This window comes from Loxodonta africana, chromosome 2 (genome assembly GCF_030014295.1).
Source record: "Loxodonta africana isolate mLoxAfr1 chromosome 2, mLoxAfr1.hap2, whole genome shotgun sequence".
In the NCBI taxonomy this organism is placed as follows: domain Eukaryota; kingdom Metazoa; phylum Chordata; class Mammalia; order Proboscidea; family Elephantidae; genus Loxodonta; species Loxodonta africana.
Window position 1 is genome coordinate 176,640,068 of NC_087343.1, and position 17,648 is coordinate 176,657,715.

Below are 17,648 nucleotides of genomic sequence, written 5' to 3' on the forward strand. Positions count from 1 at the left end.
AAACTCAAACCCACTGTCGTCAAGTTGACTCGATATCGACTTATAGTGACCCTGTAGGACGGAGCAGAACTGCTCCATTGGGTTTCCAAGGCTGTAATGTTTATAGAAGCAGACCGCCACATCTTTCTCCCAAGGAGATGGGTTCAAGCCGCTGACCTTTCAGTTAGCAGCCAAGGCCTTAACCACTATGCAACCAGGGCTCCTTGTTTGTTTTATAGGCCTGTCTAATCTTTGGCTGAAATGTGGACTTCAGGAGTGGTTTCAGTTCTGAGTTAGCAGTGTGTCTGGGGACCACAGTCTCAGGCGTTCCTCTAGTCTCTGTCAGACTAGAAAGTCTAGTCTTTTTTTGTGAATTTAAATTTTGTTCTACATTTTTTTCTCGCTTTACCCAGGACCTTCTATCGTGATCCCTGTCAGAGCAGTCAGCGGTGGTCGCCAGGCATCATCTGGTTCTTCTGGGCTTGCTCATATTGCTGGAGGCTGTGGCCATGTGGTCCATTAGTCCTTACCAAAAAAACACCAAACCTGTTGCTGTTGAGTCGATTCCGACTCAAAGCAACCCTATGTGACAGAGTAGGACTGCCCCATAGGGTTTCCAAGGAGCACCTAGTGGATTCGAGTTCCTGACCTTTAGGTTAGCAGCCATGGCTCTTAACCACTACACCACCAGTGTTTCCCCATTAGTCCTTGGGACTAATATTTTCCTTGTGTCTTTGGTTTTCTTCATTCTCCTTTGCTCCGGATGGGATGGGACCCACAGATATATCTTAGATGACTGCTCACAAGCCTTTAAGACCCCAGATGCTACCCACCAAAGTAAGATTTAGAACATTTTCTTTATGAACTATGTTATGTGCCAATTAACCTAAATATCCTCGGAGATCATGGTCCCCAGCCCTCAGCCCCAGTAACTCAGTCCCCGCAAGGTGTTTGGATGTGTCTAGGAAGCTTCTACGACTGCTTTGGTCAAGTTGTCCTGACTTCCCTTATATTGTGTGTTGTCTTTGCCTTCACCAAAGTTAACATGTCTACTATCTAGTTAGCGATTTCCCTCCCCACAATTCCCCTCCCTCTTAACCATCCAATAATTTTTTTTTTAATTGTGTAAACCTTTTCTTGGGTTTTAATAAGTGGTCTTATAAAATATTTGTCCTTTTGTGATTGACTTATTTCACTCAGCACAGTACCCTCTGGATTCATCCATGTTGTGAGATGTTCAGTGGATTCAGCATTGTCCTTTATCTTTGCATAGTATTCCATTGTGTGTATATATAGCATAACTTGTTTATCCATTCGTCTGCTGATGGGCACTTAGATTGTTTCCATCTATTTGCTATTATGAATAATGCTGCAATGAACATGGGTGTGTATATGTCTATTCACGCGATGGCTCTTATTTCTCTTTTTTTTTATATTCCTAGGCGTGGGATTGCTGGATCATATGGTATTTCTATTTCTAGCCTTTTAAGGAGGAGCCATATTATTTTCCATAGTGGTTGTACCATTTTACATTCCGAACAGCAGTGCATAAGAGTTCTAATCTCCTTGCAACCTCTCCAACTTTTTTTTTTTTAGTGCCAGTAACGTCAGAGTGAGATGGTATCTTATTGTAGTTTTGATTTGCATTTCTCTAATGGCTAATGACCAAGAGCATTGTCTTTTTGTTGTAGAGGTGTTGAAGTATTCTATAAAGATTAGACCATTGTCGGATATGTTGTAGGCAAAAAAAATATTTTTCCTAGTCTGTAAGTTCTCTTTTTACTCTTTTGGTGAAGTTTTTTTGATGAGCACAACTGTTTAATTTTTAGAAGCTCCCAGTTATCTAGTTTACCTTCTGGTGTTTCCTCATTTTTAGTTATAGTTTATATTTCTATGTATGTCATGTATTAGGGTCCCTACCATTGTCCCTATTTTTTTTCCACCATTATCTTTATAATTTTAGGTTTTGTATTTAGGTCTTGGATCCACTTTAGTTAGTTTTTGTTTATGGCGTGAGGTATGGGTCCTGTTTCATTTTTTTACACATGCACATCCAGTTTGGCCAACAGCATTTGTTAAAAAGGCTGTCTTTTCCCCATTTAATGGACTTTGGTCCTTTGTCAAAGATCAGCTGGCCAGAGGTCAATGGATTTATGTCTGGGCTCTTGATTCTGTTCCATTGGTCTATGTGTATGTCTTTGTACCAGTACCAGGATGTTCTGACTACCTTGGCTGTATAGTAGGTTCTGAGGTCAGGTAGTGTGAGGCCTCCTACTTCGTTCTTTTTCTTCAGTGATGCTTTGCTTATTCAGGACCTCTTTCATTTCCATATAAAGTTCATGATTAGTTTCTCCATCTTGTTAAAGAATGCTGTTGGTATGTGGATCAGGATTGCATTGTATCTGTAGATTGCTTTGGATAGAATTGACATTTTCACAACGTTGAGTTTTCCTATCCATGAACATGGTATGTTTTTCCATTTATGTAGGTTTCTTACAATAGTGTTTTGTAGTTTTCTTTGTATAGGTCTTTTACATCCCTAGTTAGATTCATTCCTATGTATTTTATCTTTTTAGGGGCTATGATAAATAGTATTGTTTTCCTGATTTCCTTTTTGAAGTTGTCTTTGTTGGTGTATAGGAATCCAACTGATTTTTGTATGTTGATCTTGTATCCTGCTACTCTGCTGAATCTATTAGTTCCAGTAGTTTTCTTGTGGAATCTTTGGGGTTCTCTGTGTATAGGACCACACCTTCTGCAAATAGGGATAGTTTTACTTCTTCCATTCCAATTAGAATGCTCTGCCTTTTTCTTGCCCTACCGCTCTAGCTAGGACTTCCTGCACAATGCTAGATAGGACTGGTGATAAAGTGCACCCTTGTCTTGTTTCCTTTCTCTGGGGGAATGCTTTCGGATTCTCTCCATTGAGGATAATAGTGCTGTTGGTTTCGTATAAAAAAAAAAAAAAACCCAGTGCTGTCGAGTTGATTGCGACTCATAGTGACCCAATAGGACAGAGTAGAACTGCCCCATAGAGTTTCCGAGGAGCGACTGGTGGATTTGAACTGCCTACCCTTTGGTTAACAGCCGTAGCACTTAACCACTATGCCACCAGGGTTTCCTTGGTTTTGTATAGATGTACTTTATTATGCTGAGAAATTTCCCTTCTATTTTATTGCGAGTTTTTATCAGGAATGGGTGTTGGACTTTATCAAATGCCTTTTCTGGATTGATCGAGACGATCACGTGATTCATTTCTTTAGTTCTATTTATGCGGTGGATTTACATTGTTTGATTTTCTAGTGTTGAACCATCCTTGCATACCTGGTATGAATCCAACTTGGTCATGATGTATTATTTTCTGGATATGGTGCTGAATTGTATTGGCTAGAATTTTGTTGAGAATTTTTGCATCTATATTCACGAGAGATACTGGTCTGTAATTTTCTATTTTTGTGGTGTTTTTCCCTGGCTTTGGTGTCAGGGTTATGCTGGCTTCATAGAATTAATTTGGGAATATTCCTTCCTTTTCCATGCTCTTAAATAGTTTGAGTAGCAGTGGTGTGAGCTCTTCTCCGAGTGTATGGTAGAATTCTCCAGTGGAACAGTATAGGCCAGGATTTTTTGTTGTTGTTGGGAGGTTTTTTTTTATTACCTCTTTAATCTCTTATTATGGGTCTGTTCAGACTTTCTACCTCAGTTTGTGTTAGTAGGTAGTGCATTTCTAAAAATTTGCCCATTTCCTCTAGGTTCTCAAATGTGTTGGAATATAATCTTTCATAGTACTCTGTTATGATCCTTTCTGTTTCAGTTGGATCTGTTGTAATACCCCTATCTCATTTCTTATTTGGGTTATTTGCTTCCTCTCCTGTTTTTCTCTTGTCAATTTGGCCAATGGTTTGTCAATTTTGTTGATTCTTTTAAATAACCAACTCTTGGTCATGTTGATTCTATTGTTTTTCTGTTCTCTATTTCATTTATTTCTGCTCTAATCTTTATCATTTCCTTTCTTCTGGTGTCTGTGGGCTTCTTTTGCCGTTCTCTATTTGTTCAAGATGTAAGGCTAGCATTTTGATTTTGGCCCATTCTTCTATTTTGATGAGTGCATTTATCACTATAAATTGATGTCTGAGCATTGTCTTTGCTGTGTATCAAAAGTTTTGGTATGTGTTTTCATTCTCATTTGACTCTAAGAATTTTTTTTTTTTTATTAACTTTTATTGAGCTTCAAGTGAACGTTTACAAATCAAGTCAGACTGTCACATATAAGTTTATATACACCTTACTTCTAGGAATTTTTTTTTAATTCCCTCTTTCATTTCTCCCGTTACCCAATTGTTTTTAAATAAGGTGGTATTCAGTTTCCATGTATTTGATTTTTTTTTTTTTCCTTGCTCTTCCTGTTGATTTCTACTTTTTATGGTGTTGTGATCAGAGAGAATGCTTTATATTATTTTGATGTTTTGTATTTTATTGACAGTTGCTTTGTGGCCTAAAATGTGGTCTATCCTGGAGAATGTCCTATGTGAGTTGAAAAAGGTATATTTTGCTGTTGTTGGGTGTTCTATATGTCTATGAAGCCAAGTTGGTTGACTGTGGCCTTTGATCTTCTGTATCTTTGTTGAGTTTCTTTCTAGATTTCAGTCCTTTATAGAAAATGGTGTTTTGAAGTCTCCTACTATTATTGTGGAACTATTTATCTTTTTCAATGCTGTTATAGAGTTTGTTTTATGTACTCTGGAACCCTGTCGTTGGGTGTGTAGATATTTATTAAGGTTATATCTTCTTGGGGGATTGTCCATTTGATCATTATATAATGTCCTTTGTTGTCTTTTATGGTTCATTTTCCCTTAAGGCCCATTTTATGAGATTAGTATTGCCACTCCTGCTCTTTTTTGGTTACTGTTTACTTGATATCCTTTTTCCATCCTCTGATTTTTAATGTATTTATGTCTAAAGTGTGTATCTTTTAAACAGCATATTGATGGGTTGTGTTTTTTAATCCACTCTTCCACTGCCAAAAGAATGAACGAATCTGTCTTAGAAGTACAGTCAGAATGCTCCTTACAAGTGAGGATGGCAACTTTGTCTCACATACTTTGGACATGTCATCAGGAGGGACCAGTCCCTGGAGTAGGACATCATGCTTGGTAGAGGGTCAGCAAAAAAGAAGGCCCTCAACAAGACTGACTGACATAGTGGCTGCAACAATGGGCTTAAGCTTAACAATAGTCAAGAGGATGGTACAGGACTTGGCAGTGTTTCATTCTGTTATACATAGGGTTACTGTGAGTCAGAACCAACTCAACAGCGCCTAACAACAATGACGACATCCCACTGCCTTCTTGCTTGCATGGTTTCTGTGGAGTAATTAGAGCTTAGTCTGTTTTTGCTTTGTGGGTGCCTTTTCGTTTTTCCTGAGCTACTGTCAGGATTCTTTGTCTTTGGTTTTGGCAAGTTTGACTAAGATACGTCTTGGTGACTTTCTTTTGGGGTCTATCCTCTATGGACCTCATTGAGCTTCTTGGATGCATATTTTCCCATCCTTCATGATATCAGGTAAGTTTTCTTCCAGCACATCTTCAGCAATTCTCTCTGTGCTTTCCACTACCTCCCCTGTTCTGGAACTTCAATCATACACAAATTATTTTCAATAATGTCCCACATAATTTTCAGGCTTTCTTCATTCTTTTTTCTGGTTTATCCTCAAACAAATTGGTGTCAAGGGATTTGTTTTCAAAGCTGATGATTCTGTCTTCCATTGTTTCAATTCTGTTCCTATATCCTTCTGTTGAGTTGTCTATTTCTGAAATTGTCTATTTTTAATCTTTTAGATTTCTATTTGCTGTTTTTGTATGGTTTCTAATCCTCTGTTTACTTTGTCATTTTGTTCTTTTATTGTTTTCCTGAATTCTTCTATTGCTTTGTCTGTGCTTTTCTTGATCTTGCCCATGTTCTACTTGGTTATGTCTGTTTTCCTTGATCTCTTTCCTGATGTCTGGGAGAACCCTGTATATTAGTTTTTTGAATTCTTTACCAGGGAGTTCCATTGTCATCTCTTCTCCCGGAAGGTTTTCTGGTTCTTTATTTTAGTTACTTGCTGGAGCCATCGTGTCCTGCTCCTTGATGCGATTTGATATCGTCTGTTTTCTCCAATGCATCAAGAAGTTATTGTTATTTATTTATTGTATGCTTGTTTTCTGTGTCCTGAGCTTTTGTTTTATTTTGATATATTTGAGTAGGCTAGGTGTGTGTACTACTCTGGTCACTAATCTGGCCACACTGAAGCTTTCACCTCCTGTCTCCTGGTGGGTGGTGCAGCTACTGGGTGCATGAGCATGGGTTTCTGTTTGCTGGTCTTTCAGGATGCTGAGGATGTAGCTGGCATTTCTGGTGAGGTGATTTATCTGTCCAGCTGGTCACCTGGTCACATGCACAGGGGGTATTCACCCTGGGTTGGGTGTTGTGCGTGCACTCTGTTAACTGCTGAGTGGTTGGGGCAGGGTGCTTGGTTGTCGGTTACTGGGTGGGTGGTGCAGAAGCTCTCACCAATGATCCTGGGTGGGCAAAACTAAGTGCAGGCGTTCAGAGCTGACACAAGCCTCCAGTTGCAGGGGCGGGGGAGCATAGGGAGTGAAGCAGGAGGGATGTTGCCTGTCCATGGGTGCCCAGTTGGGGACACGCTTCTGTTCGCTAGGGCATGTTGCAGGGGAGATTGTGCAGCTTGTACTTGGGCCCCCAGTGCAGGCAGCTATAGGGAATAGGAACTACCACAGGTCCTTGGGTCTCTGGCAAACATGGCTGGAGGGAGTGGGAGGCACCGCCCACCTCAGGTCTGCGATATAGGGGGGGTGGGTGGAGTGGGAGCTATGGCCAACCCTCAGGCCCTCAGCACGAGTGGCCAGAGGGAGTGGGAGGCAGCCCTCAGGTCCCCAGTACAGGTGGCTGGAAAGAGTAGGAATGCTGCAGATCTGTGGGCCTCCAGCATGAGTGGTTGAGCTAAGGGGTGGGTGACTCCAGTTCATGGGCTCCCAGCTTAAGAGGTGTGGCGGTGGTGGGTATTGCTGGACTTTGATTGCATGAGGGGAGGGGGAATGGGCAAAGAGGGTGGGGGGACCCACAGGGCCGGCCTCCAGAAAGGGGAGCTAGGATGGGTGTGGTGGGTGAGATGTGTGTAGTTAACTTTCACAGAGTGAAAAGCACTCCTGTGTGGCTTTGGACGTGAGTCGTTCCTGCTTGGCTAAACTAGGTGTTGGGGGTTTTGACTGGGAGCACTGCTTGCTTTGTCTCCATACACCCACACTCCACAGGTTCAGCTAGCAGGGTTCCAGTGATCTGTAATTTTCCACGTCTGCTGTTTGTATTAATTATAATTAATTGACTCGACAGCAGTGGCGTTTTTTTGGTGCTTTTCTGTTTGTATACTGTCTCTTCTTCCACTTGATGCTCAGTCCGATGCTTCAGCCTTGTCTTTGATGCTCAGGGTTCCAAAGTTGTCATCTATATCCAATTAACATGTTTTCTTGGGTCTTTAAGAGGGATGTTATAAAGCATCTGACTACTCTATCATCTTGGACCACCTCCTGAGTGAATTTAAATAATGGACAGCAGGAACAAAATGGTAATCCTCACATAAATTCAGCTGTTGTCCCACGCAGGTTAGTGGATCTGGGTAAGATCTGTGGATTACTGTAAATTTAATCAGGAGATTACTTCAATTACAGCTACTGTTCCAGATGTGATATTTTTACTACGGCAAATAAATCAATACATTACCTGGCACCTGGTATACTGTTCTATCCCTCCCTCCCTACACACCCATTGCTGATGAATGAGCAAGGCAAAATGAGAGATGATTCATTTGCCAGACCTCTTGATGTCTATAAGTCGAGGTCTATGGACTTCACACAGCTAGTAAATAGTGAGCCAGGGCTGGAATCCATTTTAGTATTAAAGTAAGATTTAGAGAAAAACTGTACAACAGAGGGAATATAATCTCAGGTATCTCTTTATTCTCAGAATATAATGTACAAAATACACTGAATTAGACAATAACATTAGACAGTCCTTCAAATTAATGTAGACTTTGAAAACTTCAAATTTGACTTTTCCAAATGCTTGGAAAAGTAGATATTACAATATTTTGATATAATTTAGTGCTGATAAAATTCTTTACTATAAATATCCAGAATGTGCCTATTTGTTTTTACTGAGCTGTAACTCCCATATCATAAAATCCAGCCAATTATAGAGTATCTACTTGGTTTTCTCATTGAATTGTCTGAAAATGCTGACTTATTTACCTACTTCAAGTTGCTTTTAGTGACTTAGAAAAGCAAACAAGGTATCAAAAATCCCCATGCTCAGGTGAGTTTTTAGAAAAAGCTGTTTATATCCTCTTCCCCATCCTGTTCCCCTGATGATTTCTTGAAATCTGGCAGCCACTGGCTCCATCAGAGTTCTCTCTGCTAATTTTAAGTCAGAAGAGGCTCAGGTGAGGCATTTTTAATTTCAGCTACAATACCTTTACGAGAGATATTCAACATGAGATATTATTCAGCAAAATCAGTAATGTAAGTTTGCTTTCAGCCAGTCCTGCACAGAGTACCATCTGCTGGTCAAAAAGATTGTCTTTATCCCGTCTTGAATCCTTTTTGCAATTATCAGTGACCTTAATGATACAGCAGGGGTCTCTGGGTGGTGCAAATGGTTAAGCACTTGGCTACTAAATGAAAGGCTGGCGGCTTGAATCCACTCAGAGGTGCTTCAGAAGAAAGACCTGGTAATCTACTTCCAAAAAAGATCACAGCTGTTGAAAACCCTACGGAGCACAGTTCTGCTACAAAACATGTGGGGTCACAATGAGTCACAATCAACTCCATGACAACAGTTTTTTCTTTTTTAAATTATATAGCAAAAATATAAAACCACCACCTCCTCCTTGGGGGAGGGGGAACCAACACATATGACTTACATGTGCCAATATATGGACCATTGTGGGAGGCTTTTTAAACTCACATACACACATAGAATCTAAGTTTCTTCATTTTAGCGAACACTGCAGCCTCTTTCATTTGTCCAGGGAAGGGGAGGAGAGGGAAGAGGAGACAGGCTGTTGTAGAGTTTAGGAATGAATTAAAAAACTCTAGTTAGCCATTTCCTTTAAAAATGTCTTTTGAGGTTTTGTTTCAGAGCAGAAATAAATCAATTTAGTCTAAGAGAGAACTCTGGTACACTTAATGAGAGATTGGCTCTTAAAGGTCATTTACTTCTGGCATTACATACTAGCCCTGCTATTGTATTAGTAGGTATCCAGCTCCATCTGTGCCCTTGTTCCTATCCCTACTTCCTTTCTATCTTTATATCCGCAAACAAACTAAACTTTACACATATCCAGATTTATTCTTAAAGCAGTTTTGGGAATTTCCGCCACCGTTCTTGATGTCAGATCATAATAGGAAAAATAAGTACTTAAATTCTGTAACTGCTTTTTAAAATGAAAAAGCATGTATTTATATTCACTAATAAAAGGATTTTAATGGAATAGTGACAAAGCTGAGTTTTATGTAGAAAACATAAAACTTCAATTTGCAGTACTCAAGTGGTATTTAAACTTAGCATTCAGGCTTCATTCCCCTTCACCATTATAAAAATGCTATAATTACCCATCTTCCAAATAAAACTCTGTGAATACCCCTGATTTTTTCCATGCGATAAATTTCTACAGGGAGAAATCTTCAGTCAAAGCACTATGAAAAATCAATAGAGGAACTAAAATGAGTGCTAGTATAATAAAGAATTAGAAGGAGTAATAGGAAAGGAAATGGATGTTATAGATAAATCCTTATCTACTACCAAGAGAAGTAAGCGTGCAACGAAAAGCTGATAAACCGAGACTGGCATATGTACTTTGTATGAAGATATTTAGATATATGGGTGGAAATCACAAGAAATTTAAATAGAAATGAGTAATTGAGAAGAAAGGGGACTGTTGCTTTTCATTATAGGACTCTTCATACTATTTTTTTTTAGCCATGAGCATGTAGTACTTTGATAAGATATTAAATTTTTGAAATAAAAACGAAAATTTTAATTAAAATATATTTTATCAAATTATCATCCAGAAAAAAAAGTTTTAATTTAGAGTCTCTTGAGGGCTTTTTTGATGACCTTGAATTACTCCAGTAATTTCAGGTCAATTTACTTATGATTTTTTCCCCCCTAATTTTTACTATGGTCCTTCCAAAAGTTTTGAAGTGTCTTAGAAAAACACATGTAAGATATGAAATAAGTGAGGAAATTGAGGTAAATGGCAAATTAGTGCAGAAAAAATAAAATCAGGCAGATGACCAAGGAATCCATTAGAAATACTCGGGATACTGGTTAAGAATGAAGACCCCTGACCTTATCTCAGACCTGCTAAATCAGAATCTCTAGGGACAGGCTCTGGAATCTCTTTTTCAGCAGCCTTGATGCCAGAAAAGTCCTGAAGTAATTAAAGAAGAAGTGACTAATAGAATATTAGGATATTTATTAATGTCAAGGTATTTAGACCATAGGTGCTAGGGAAATGGAGACTGTGAGACCAATTCCAAAGAGTACATTAAAAAATGTTGTTGTCAGATGCTGTTGAGTCGGTTCCGTCTCATGGTGACCCCAGGTGTTACAGAGTTGGACTGCTCCACAGGGTTTTCTTGGCTGTAATCTTAACAGGAGCAGATCTGCAGGCCTATCTTACGCAGTACTGCTGGGTGGGTTCAAACGACCAATTTTTAGGTTAGCAGTCGAGTGCAAAGTGCTTGCTCCACCCAGGAAACTTCACATTAAAATAATAAATCTTACATAAGCTAGAATCATCCATTTTCCCACTGTATTTCCACAATGCTCTTCTGATTTCATTAACCTCCCTATAACAACCCTGACATAAATGGGAGGACTGTCTGTCATTTTGCCCTTTGACTTTTACGCTCAACTTGAAGATGCTTATTCTGGGAGGTTTTCTCTTGGCTCAATTCCTAGCCTACTATACTATTTAGCTGGATATTCTGGTACTTTGCCGTCTTCTTTATGTATCACATCAATAGGTTAGATAGATACTCAGAATTAGAAAAATCCTATGTATTTTTTTTGGTATTTAATCTTTTCTGCTGCTTGTGTTCCTCGTACTCTCAAAACATTTTTATATGCCTCATTAAAAGTTGAAGTTGCTTAATTTTTCAAATTTAGGATTTGATATATCATAAATATAAGAGCTATGATTACAGCTTAATTTTATGACATTAAGAATTCACTAAAAATCATACATAAAAGTGTATCAGCTTACAGTGACTTCTGCTGTAGCTGCAGCTTTCGTTCAATGATATCTGGAAAACGAGGAACTTTTTTTGAAATAGCCACACGAATGTCATCACTCATATGAGAGCAGCTTCTAGATTTTGCTTTAAAATGTAAAAGTGATGAAAATCCCAACTCACAAAGGTATGTAGTTGCAAACGGCATAAGGATTTCTAGAGCCGTCTTTGCCAGGTTTGGAAACACTGCGATTTGAGCACACCAGAAATCCTCAAGCTTCATCGTCTCAAATTCCATCAGGATTTGGCCACTAGCTCGTAATTCAGCAAGATCATTTTTCATTAAATAACTATCGGTGACAAAATCCAAATTAAAAAGAAATGGATCTAGTATCCATTTACTTGCCTCATCAAGATCTCCAACAGAAAAATATCCATGAAAGAAGCTGCTCAACTGTTGCAGATGCAGTGTTATTTCGGTTGCAATGTGTGTTCCTTCATTATCTGAAACAACTACGTCTTCAAGAAAAGGAAAGTTGGTAAAATTTCTCTTCTCAATTCGCTTTAGCCAAAATGGAAACTTCCTAACAAAAGCAGATAACTTCTCTCTAGCTGATACTGTGTTCATCCCAGTCCTTTGCATAGATGCGCCAAGTTCATTTAGGTGTTTGAATAAATCTGCAAGGTACGCTAGGTGAATTTTAAACTCTTTATTTTCAAAGCCATCAACTAAATTACTGCTTTGGTGGTGAAGAAACTGATTTATTTCTTCATACATTTCAAAAATATGAGTAAGTATCTGGCCTCGGGAAAGCCACCTCATTTCAGTATGGAAAAGGAGGACACCGTACTCTATACCAATTTCTTCAAAAAAAGCCTGAAAGAGGCGATGATTTGGAGCTCGTCCTTTGATGAAATTTATTACCCTCACCACAGTAAACAGAGCATCCCTCAGTTTTGATGGCAATGTCTTTGTGACAAGTGCATGAGGGTTCAACATACAATGTGTGATCACGATATGAGGTACATCTCTCTTCACACAGGCAACAAATTCTGAATTTTCTCCTAGCATAGAAGAGGCACCATCAGTACAAATGGAGCCACATACGTCAAGTGGTATCTTATGTTTCGAAAAGAAGTCTTTGAAGAGATTGAACACATCTATTCCTTTCATGGTTAAATGCAATGGTTCACAGAATAGGAATTCTTCTATGATCTCTTTTTCTTTTATATATCGCGCAAATGCCATTAGCTGACTGCAGTCATTCATGTCAGTTGTCTCAGCAAGCTGAATACCCACTTTAAGAGGACTGGCTTTGATATCTTCCAGAACTTGTTGTAAGATATCCTGGCTCATCTCATCAATTCTAGAATGGATCACATCATCTGATAAGGGAACCTGCTGAAGCTTCTTTTGTGCATCTGGTCCCAGAACTATTTGTGCTATTTCCAATGCACAAGGTTTCACTAATTTTTCAGCTATTGTATGAGGATTCTTTTCCTTGGCACATAAATATGCAAACTGGTATGAGGCTTGTAATAAAGCATCCTCTTGAGATGCAACTCCAAGTGCTTTCAAGGTTTCACTCCGATCAGATGGTGCTGGCATATGCTTCAGGCTATTGAGATCATGCCCTGCTATACCACCATGCTGTCTATTAAAATGGTCAGACAGTTTTGATGGTCTGAGATCAGCATTTGAAAATACTGAGTTACACAAAACACACTGTGGGCGTTGAGTTCCATCAACCTCTGTCATACAGGTGAACCAGTAACGAACATAATCATCATCCCATTTGCGTTTCTTCGACATGGCATACAAAAATTCTCAGGTGTAACTCCAGAGATGCTGCAGAATTTTGCTTTGGGAGTAAAATATAACCCACACATTAAAAATTAGTGGCTAATCAAATTAAAGCAAAGCCACATCACATGCCATCCTGTCATCTGTGCACATCTCAAGAAATACCCCACAACATGTCAGCTCAAAGTAAGCCATGACAGCATGAAAAGTCCAATTTAAAGCTAGCAACTCATAGCTAATTCCCTAGAACAAATGACTTGCCAGCCAAAGTATATATAGAAGATTTGAGTTTAGGCAAGTTACGTAGTTATGCCTAAATTTGTTTTCAATGATGTATGTTCCAAACAAATCTGGCACATTTTCTATCCCCAGAAAGGGCATCTCACTACCATGATCTCCTTCAACTTTCCTCAAGGATACATGCATCCTCAGTTAGGAACCACTGAATAGACGAAGGAGTAATTTACTAAATATTCTAAGAAAGGGCAGACTATGGCATGGTAACTAGTTGTTTTTAGTAGTAAAGGATTAAACAGGTCTGTCCTGAGCAGCTTTTCTTCCAACTTAAGCAGAGAATTCCAAACAGTCTTTAAGTTAAGCCATCGTTGTTACAGACGTAGGCTAGAAATTTGGCTCAGAGCTTCCTTGTTGGTACAGTAAAGTGTAACACACTATCAGTCCATGATTCACACTACCCATATATAAAAGCAAAACAAGGTGCTCTGGAGAAAAACTACTACTCTTATTATCAAGGCTTCAGAAAAATTCTTTATAGGAGGACTACCTTAACTATAGAAAAGTATTTCATGATGCTTTTTCATATAACTATCCCTCTGAAAAAGCAGTCAAGAAATAAGCCTAAACAATGGAATGGAAATAAGCACCCTCCTAAGGTTTGGCTTAACCCAAGGGCAGGATATAGAAGGCAGGGGTTCTCCACTTTAGTAAAAGGAGGAATCATCTCAGTCCCTTTCTAAAATGCAGATACCCAGGCCCCAATCCCAGAGATTCTGATTCTCTAACTCTGGGGTAGGACCCCAGAATTTGTATTTTAAACAAGCATTTTAGGTAATTCTTATGAATAATAACTAGAACAGTGATCCTTAACAAGAGGTGCCCATCACAATCACTGAGAATCTTTTTGAAAGTATACATGTCCTTGAACTATCTCAAAACTAGTAAGTCATCTTAGTGGGGCAAAAGAATTTGAAATAAAGTTGTCCAGGTGATTCTGATGTACATCTTAGTGAACAGTCAGATTTAGAAGAATGAAAGCATATTCTTCAGGTCAGTCCCTAGGATCATAGATACTCTAGGTTGCCTAGTGAACAGTCCAAATGCTGTACCACACATTTAAGTGTTGTCAGTTGATGACAACCTCCTATGAAAGATGAGGGATCTAAAAAGAAAACCATACCTTTTCTCTTTTTCTCACTCTTTAGCAATGAGCACAGGTAGGCTTAAATATACCTTAGAAAACATTCTATCTCCAAGATAAACAAGTGATCTCCAAAGTTTACGAAGTTCTATCCCACAGAATGTGGCTCAAATAATTTAATAGGGACACATTTAAATCCAAATGCCCACTCTGACCATAAAAAAGTCACAATAAAATAAGCCAAAATATTTACGTTAAGCACTAGCTTTCTAACGGATCTGCAAGATAAACTAGTTGCAAAATGTACTTCTATGTAACTGATAAGTTGACCTGTTATATGAGCCAGTTAAATACCGGGGGATGTCTGTCAATCAATAAAGAGGATCTTAAATTTAAAGACTTGATCTTATGCATTCTTTTGTCAAGTAATGAGATAATGTAGTCAATTGTGTCCAGAACTACTTCTAATTGATGACAATTATCAGCTGAGCATAAAAATGCTTTTCTTTCTGTATTTTGTTATATATCTCTCTCAAAAAGAGGATAGGTAGCAAAAACTTTCTAGATCCTCAAAGATGAACTTACCGCACAGTAGGCTTTCTTGTGCTTTAGAACCTCATAACTTTCACATGTTCCTCTGTGGTATTTAGCAATCACAATATCCTAAAAAATGTAAACATTAAAAAAAGCATCAACATGTTAAGGAACTGTTAATACAGACAGGTGTGATGATGGCACTGTGGTTGTGTTGGAAAAAAAAAGGTCCTTAACTGTTAGAGAGTCTGACTTAACTATAAGTGAAATAAGATGTCTAGAATTTCCTCTGAAATGTCACACTTCAGCACACACACACAAAGTGGGGTGGAGATAGATGAAATACAATTAGTCTTGAGTTGCTTAACTGTTGCTGTTGAAGCTGGATCATAGGTATAAAAAGCCGTCGATACATTACACCATTTCCACTATTTTTATGTATGTCGGAAAACTTCCATAGTAAAAAGTAAAATAAATAAAAAGCATTATCTCATTAAGCTGGAAATAATCTGTTTCCAAATGGTTCTTTTCAATCTTTTGAGAGAGATGTTAAGTCGCTGAAATGAAAGATCTGATATAACAAAGTAAAATGACTGCGGGTTCATGAAGCAAGGGTAGATATGAAAAAGTACCACAATTAAGAGAAGAATCAGTCAGTTAAAAGTGAACATTCACATAACAGGAATATTTAGAGCATGTTAAAACATGTATTTTAACAGTGACAACACCAAAGTGCAGCTGTAAACCTAAAACTCCGTACCAAATACAATTCGACATATAGCTAGTCCCTGCCTATTCAAGTACATGGTATGTGCGGGTGTTTGGCGCGGTGGAGGATTAAGTTATTACGTTTTACATTAAAATCGGTTAACTAGGAAAAAATGGGACAGGAATGTAGCTGAACTTGCGCTCCAGAAGCAGCTGGGATCTTGGCTTTGTCACTTAAGGGCTGAGAAACCTCAATTCCTCAAATGCAGATAATAGTACCTACCTTATAGGGTTGTTGTGGGGTCTAAAGTATTAGAATGCATTTAAAGAACACGCAGCTTTTAACTCGTAGGAGCTGTAGGTGTTAATATTACTAAGGACGCCGAACATTTAGAGCAGGCCGGGACTAGCTACAAGCGCCTGCGGCCAGGAAAGAAGAGCTCCGTTCAGTCGCGACCCGACCCACCCATCTCGGAGCCTGAGGCGCGGGAATCAAGTCAGGGAGGCCAGTTTCGGGCTCCAATTCCGCTCTCCGCTCGGCCTGGGGCCCAGCCCCTAGCTCATTAGAACCAGGGAAGGTCGCGGTTCTCAGGTCCGACCCCCAAGTAGGAATCTGTGAGGAGCGCGGCCACACACAGAAACACTCGCAGCTGCCTCCGCCTCAGCCCGCTGGGGCCTGCATCCGGGTTTTCCCGGTTGCTTCCCGCTCGCAGACAAGGCGAGGCCTCTCCCCGCGCGCAGGCGTATTAGCAAAGGGTTTAGGGACCAGTTGGCTTGAGTATGGAGCATGCGTACTGACCCTCTCCAATTTTTTTAGGTTGAGTACATGGACCTGAGGATTTTTTTCAGTTGATTGTGTCTGCCAGGCAGAGTGAATCATAAAATCTCAGAAATGGAAGGCACTGTGAAGTCCACATAGTTTTACTCTTTAACATTCAGAGCACTGGAAATCACAATGGATGACGGGCTTCCAGAGCTTGTTGCTCCCCTGCCCACCCAGGTGCCCTTGCGCTTTCCCATAAATCAGAGCCTGTAGATGAATTTCCTAAGAATTGTCATCCATCTTGGGGAAAATAGTAATTTTACTTTAAAGAAATAAACCCATATTAGATAGGTTTTAAAGAAAAATCTCAGAGTACAAACTAAAAAATAAGATTTTTGAAAGAAACAAACCCAAACACCCCTCATTTCTATTTCTGGGGTATTTCCTTCCAGAATTCCTGTAGACTTAATGAATAGCAGTTTATCCATTTTGTATAGTCAAACCTTGCATCCCTCAAGACTGCCACTATAGGGGCTGGAAGACAAGGATCTGGGACAGATGCATCATTTTCACATGTAAACTTGTAAAGATTGACCCAAAGCCAAAACCAAACCCAGTGCCGTCGAGTCAATTTGGACTCATAGCGACCCTATAGAACAGAGCAGAACTGCCCAATAGAGTTTCCAAGGAGCGCCTGGCAGATTCGAACTGCCGACTGTAAAGATTGAAGTCCTGCTTAAAGTTTCTGTCAGTGAAAGATTGTAAAAGATCAGCTGCCCTGGTCCAGAAACCAAACCATTGACCTGTTGCTGTCCAGTTGATTCTGACTCATGGTGATCCTATAGAACACAGTAGAACTGCCCCATAGGGTTTCCAAGACTGTTATCTTCACTGAAGCAGACTGCCACATCTTTCTCCAGAAGAGTGGCTGGTGGGTTCAAGCCACCAATCATTGCACCACTAGGTCTCCACAGTCCAGAAACAAGGGATGTAAAAATACTAGAAAGGGGCAGGTGTTGTCAGTATGACCTGGCACTTTGTTAAGACTTTTGGGCTTCTTTAGCCTGTTTACTTATTGTAAAATACAGATACTGCCTATTACTCACTCCATGAAGCTCTTTTGATGAGTGAGGTAACTTTTGAAAATTACAGCACATTGTTCTAGCACTGAAAAGGCTGCCATTATTCTTA

General features: G+C 39.4%; 1 protein-coding gene across 1 annotated transcript; it reads right to left on the bottom strand.

Annotated features, from left to right (window-relative positions):
* Nucleotides 1-4,348: 4,348 nt before the first annotated feature.
* FAM200C (family with sequence similarity 200 member C) lies at nt 4,349-17,530 on the bottom strand. Its single transcript, XM_064279003.1, has 2 exons — nt 15,038-17,530; nt 4,349-13,132 (listed from the first exon to the last, which is right to left on the bottom strand). Exon 2 carries the CDS (start codon nt 13,081-13,083, stop codon nt 11,299-11,301), a length of 1,785 nt encoding a protein of 594 aa, XP_064135073.1. The 5' UTR covers nt 13,084-13,132; nt 15,038-17,530; the 3' UTR covers nt 4,349-11,298.
* Between the last annotated feature and the right edge of the window lie 118 nt (nt 17,531-17,648).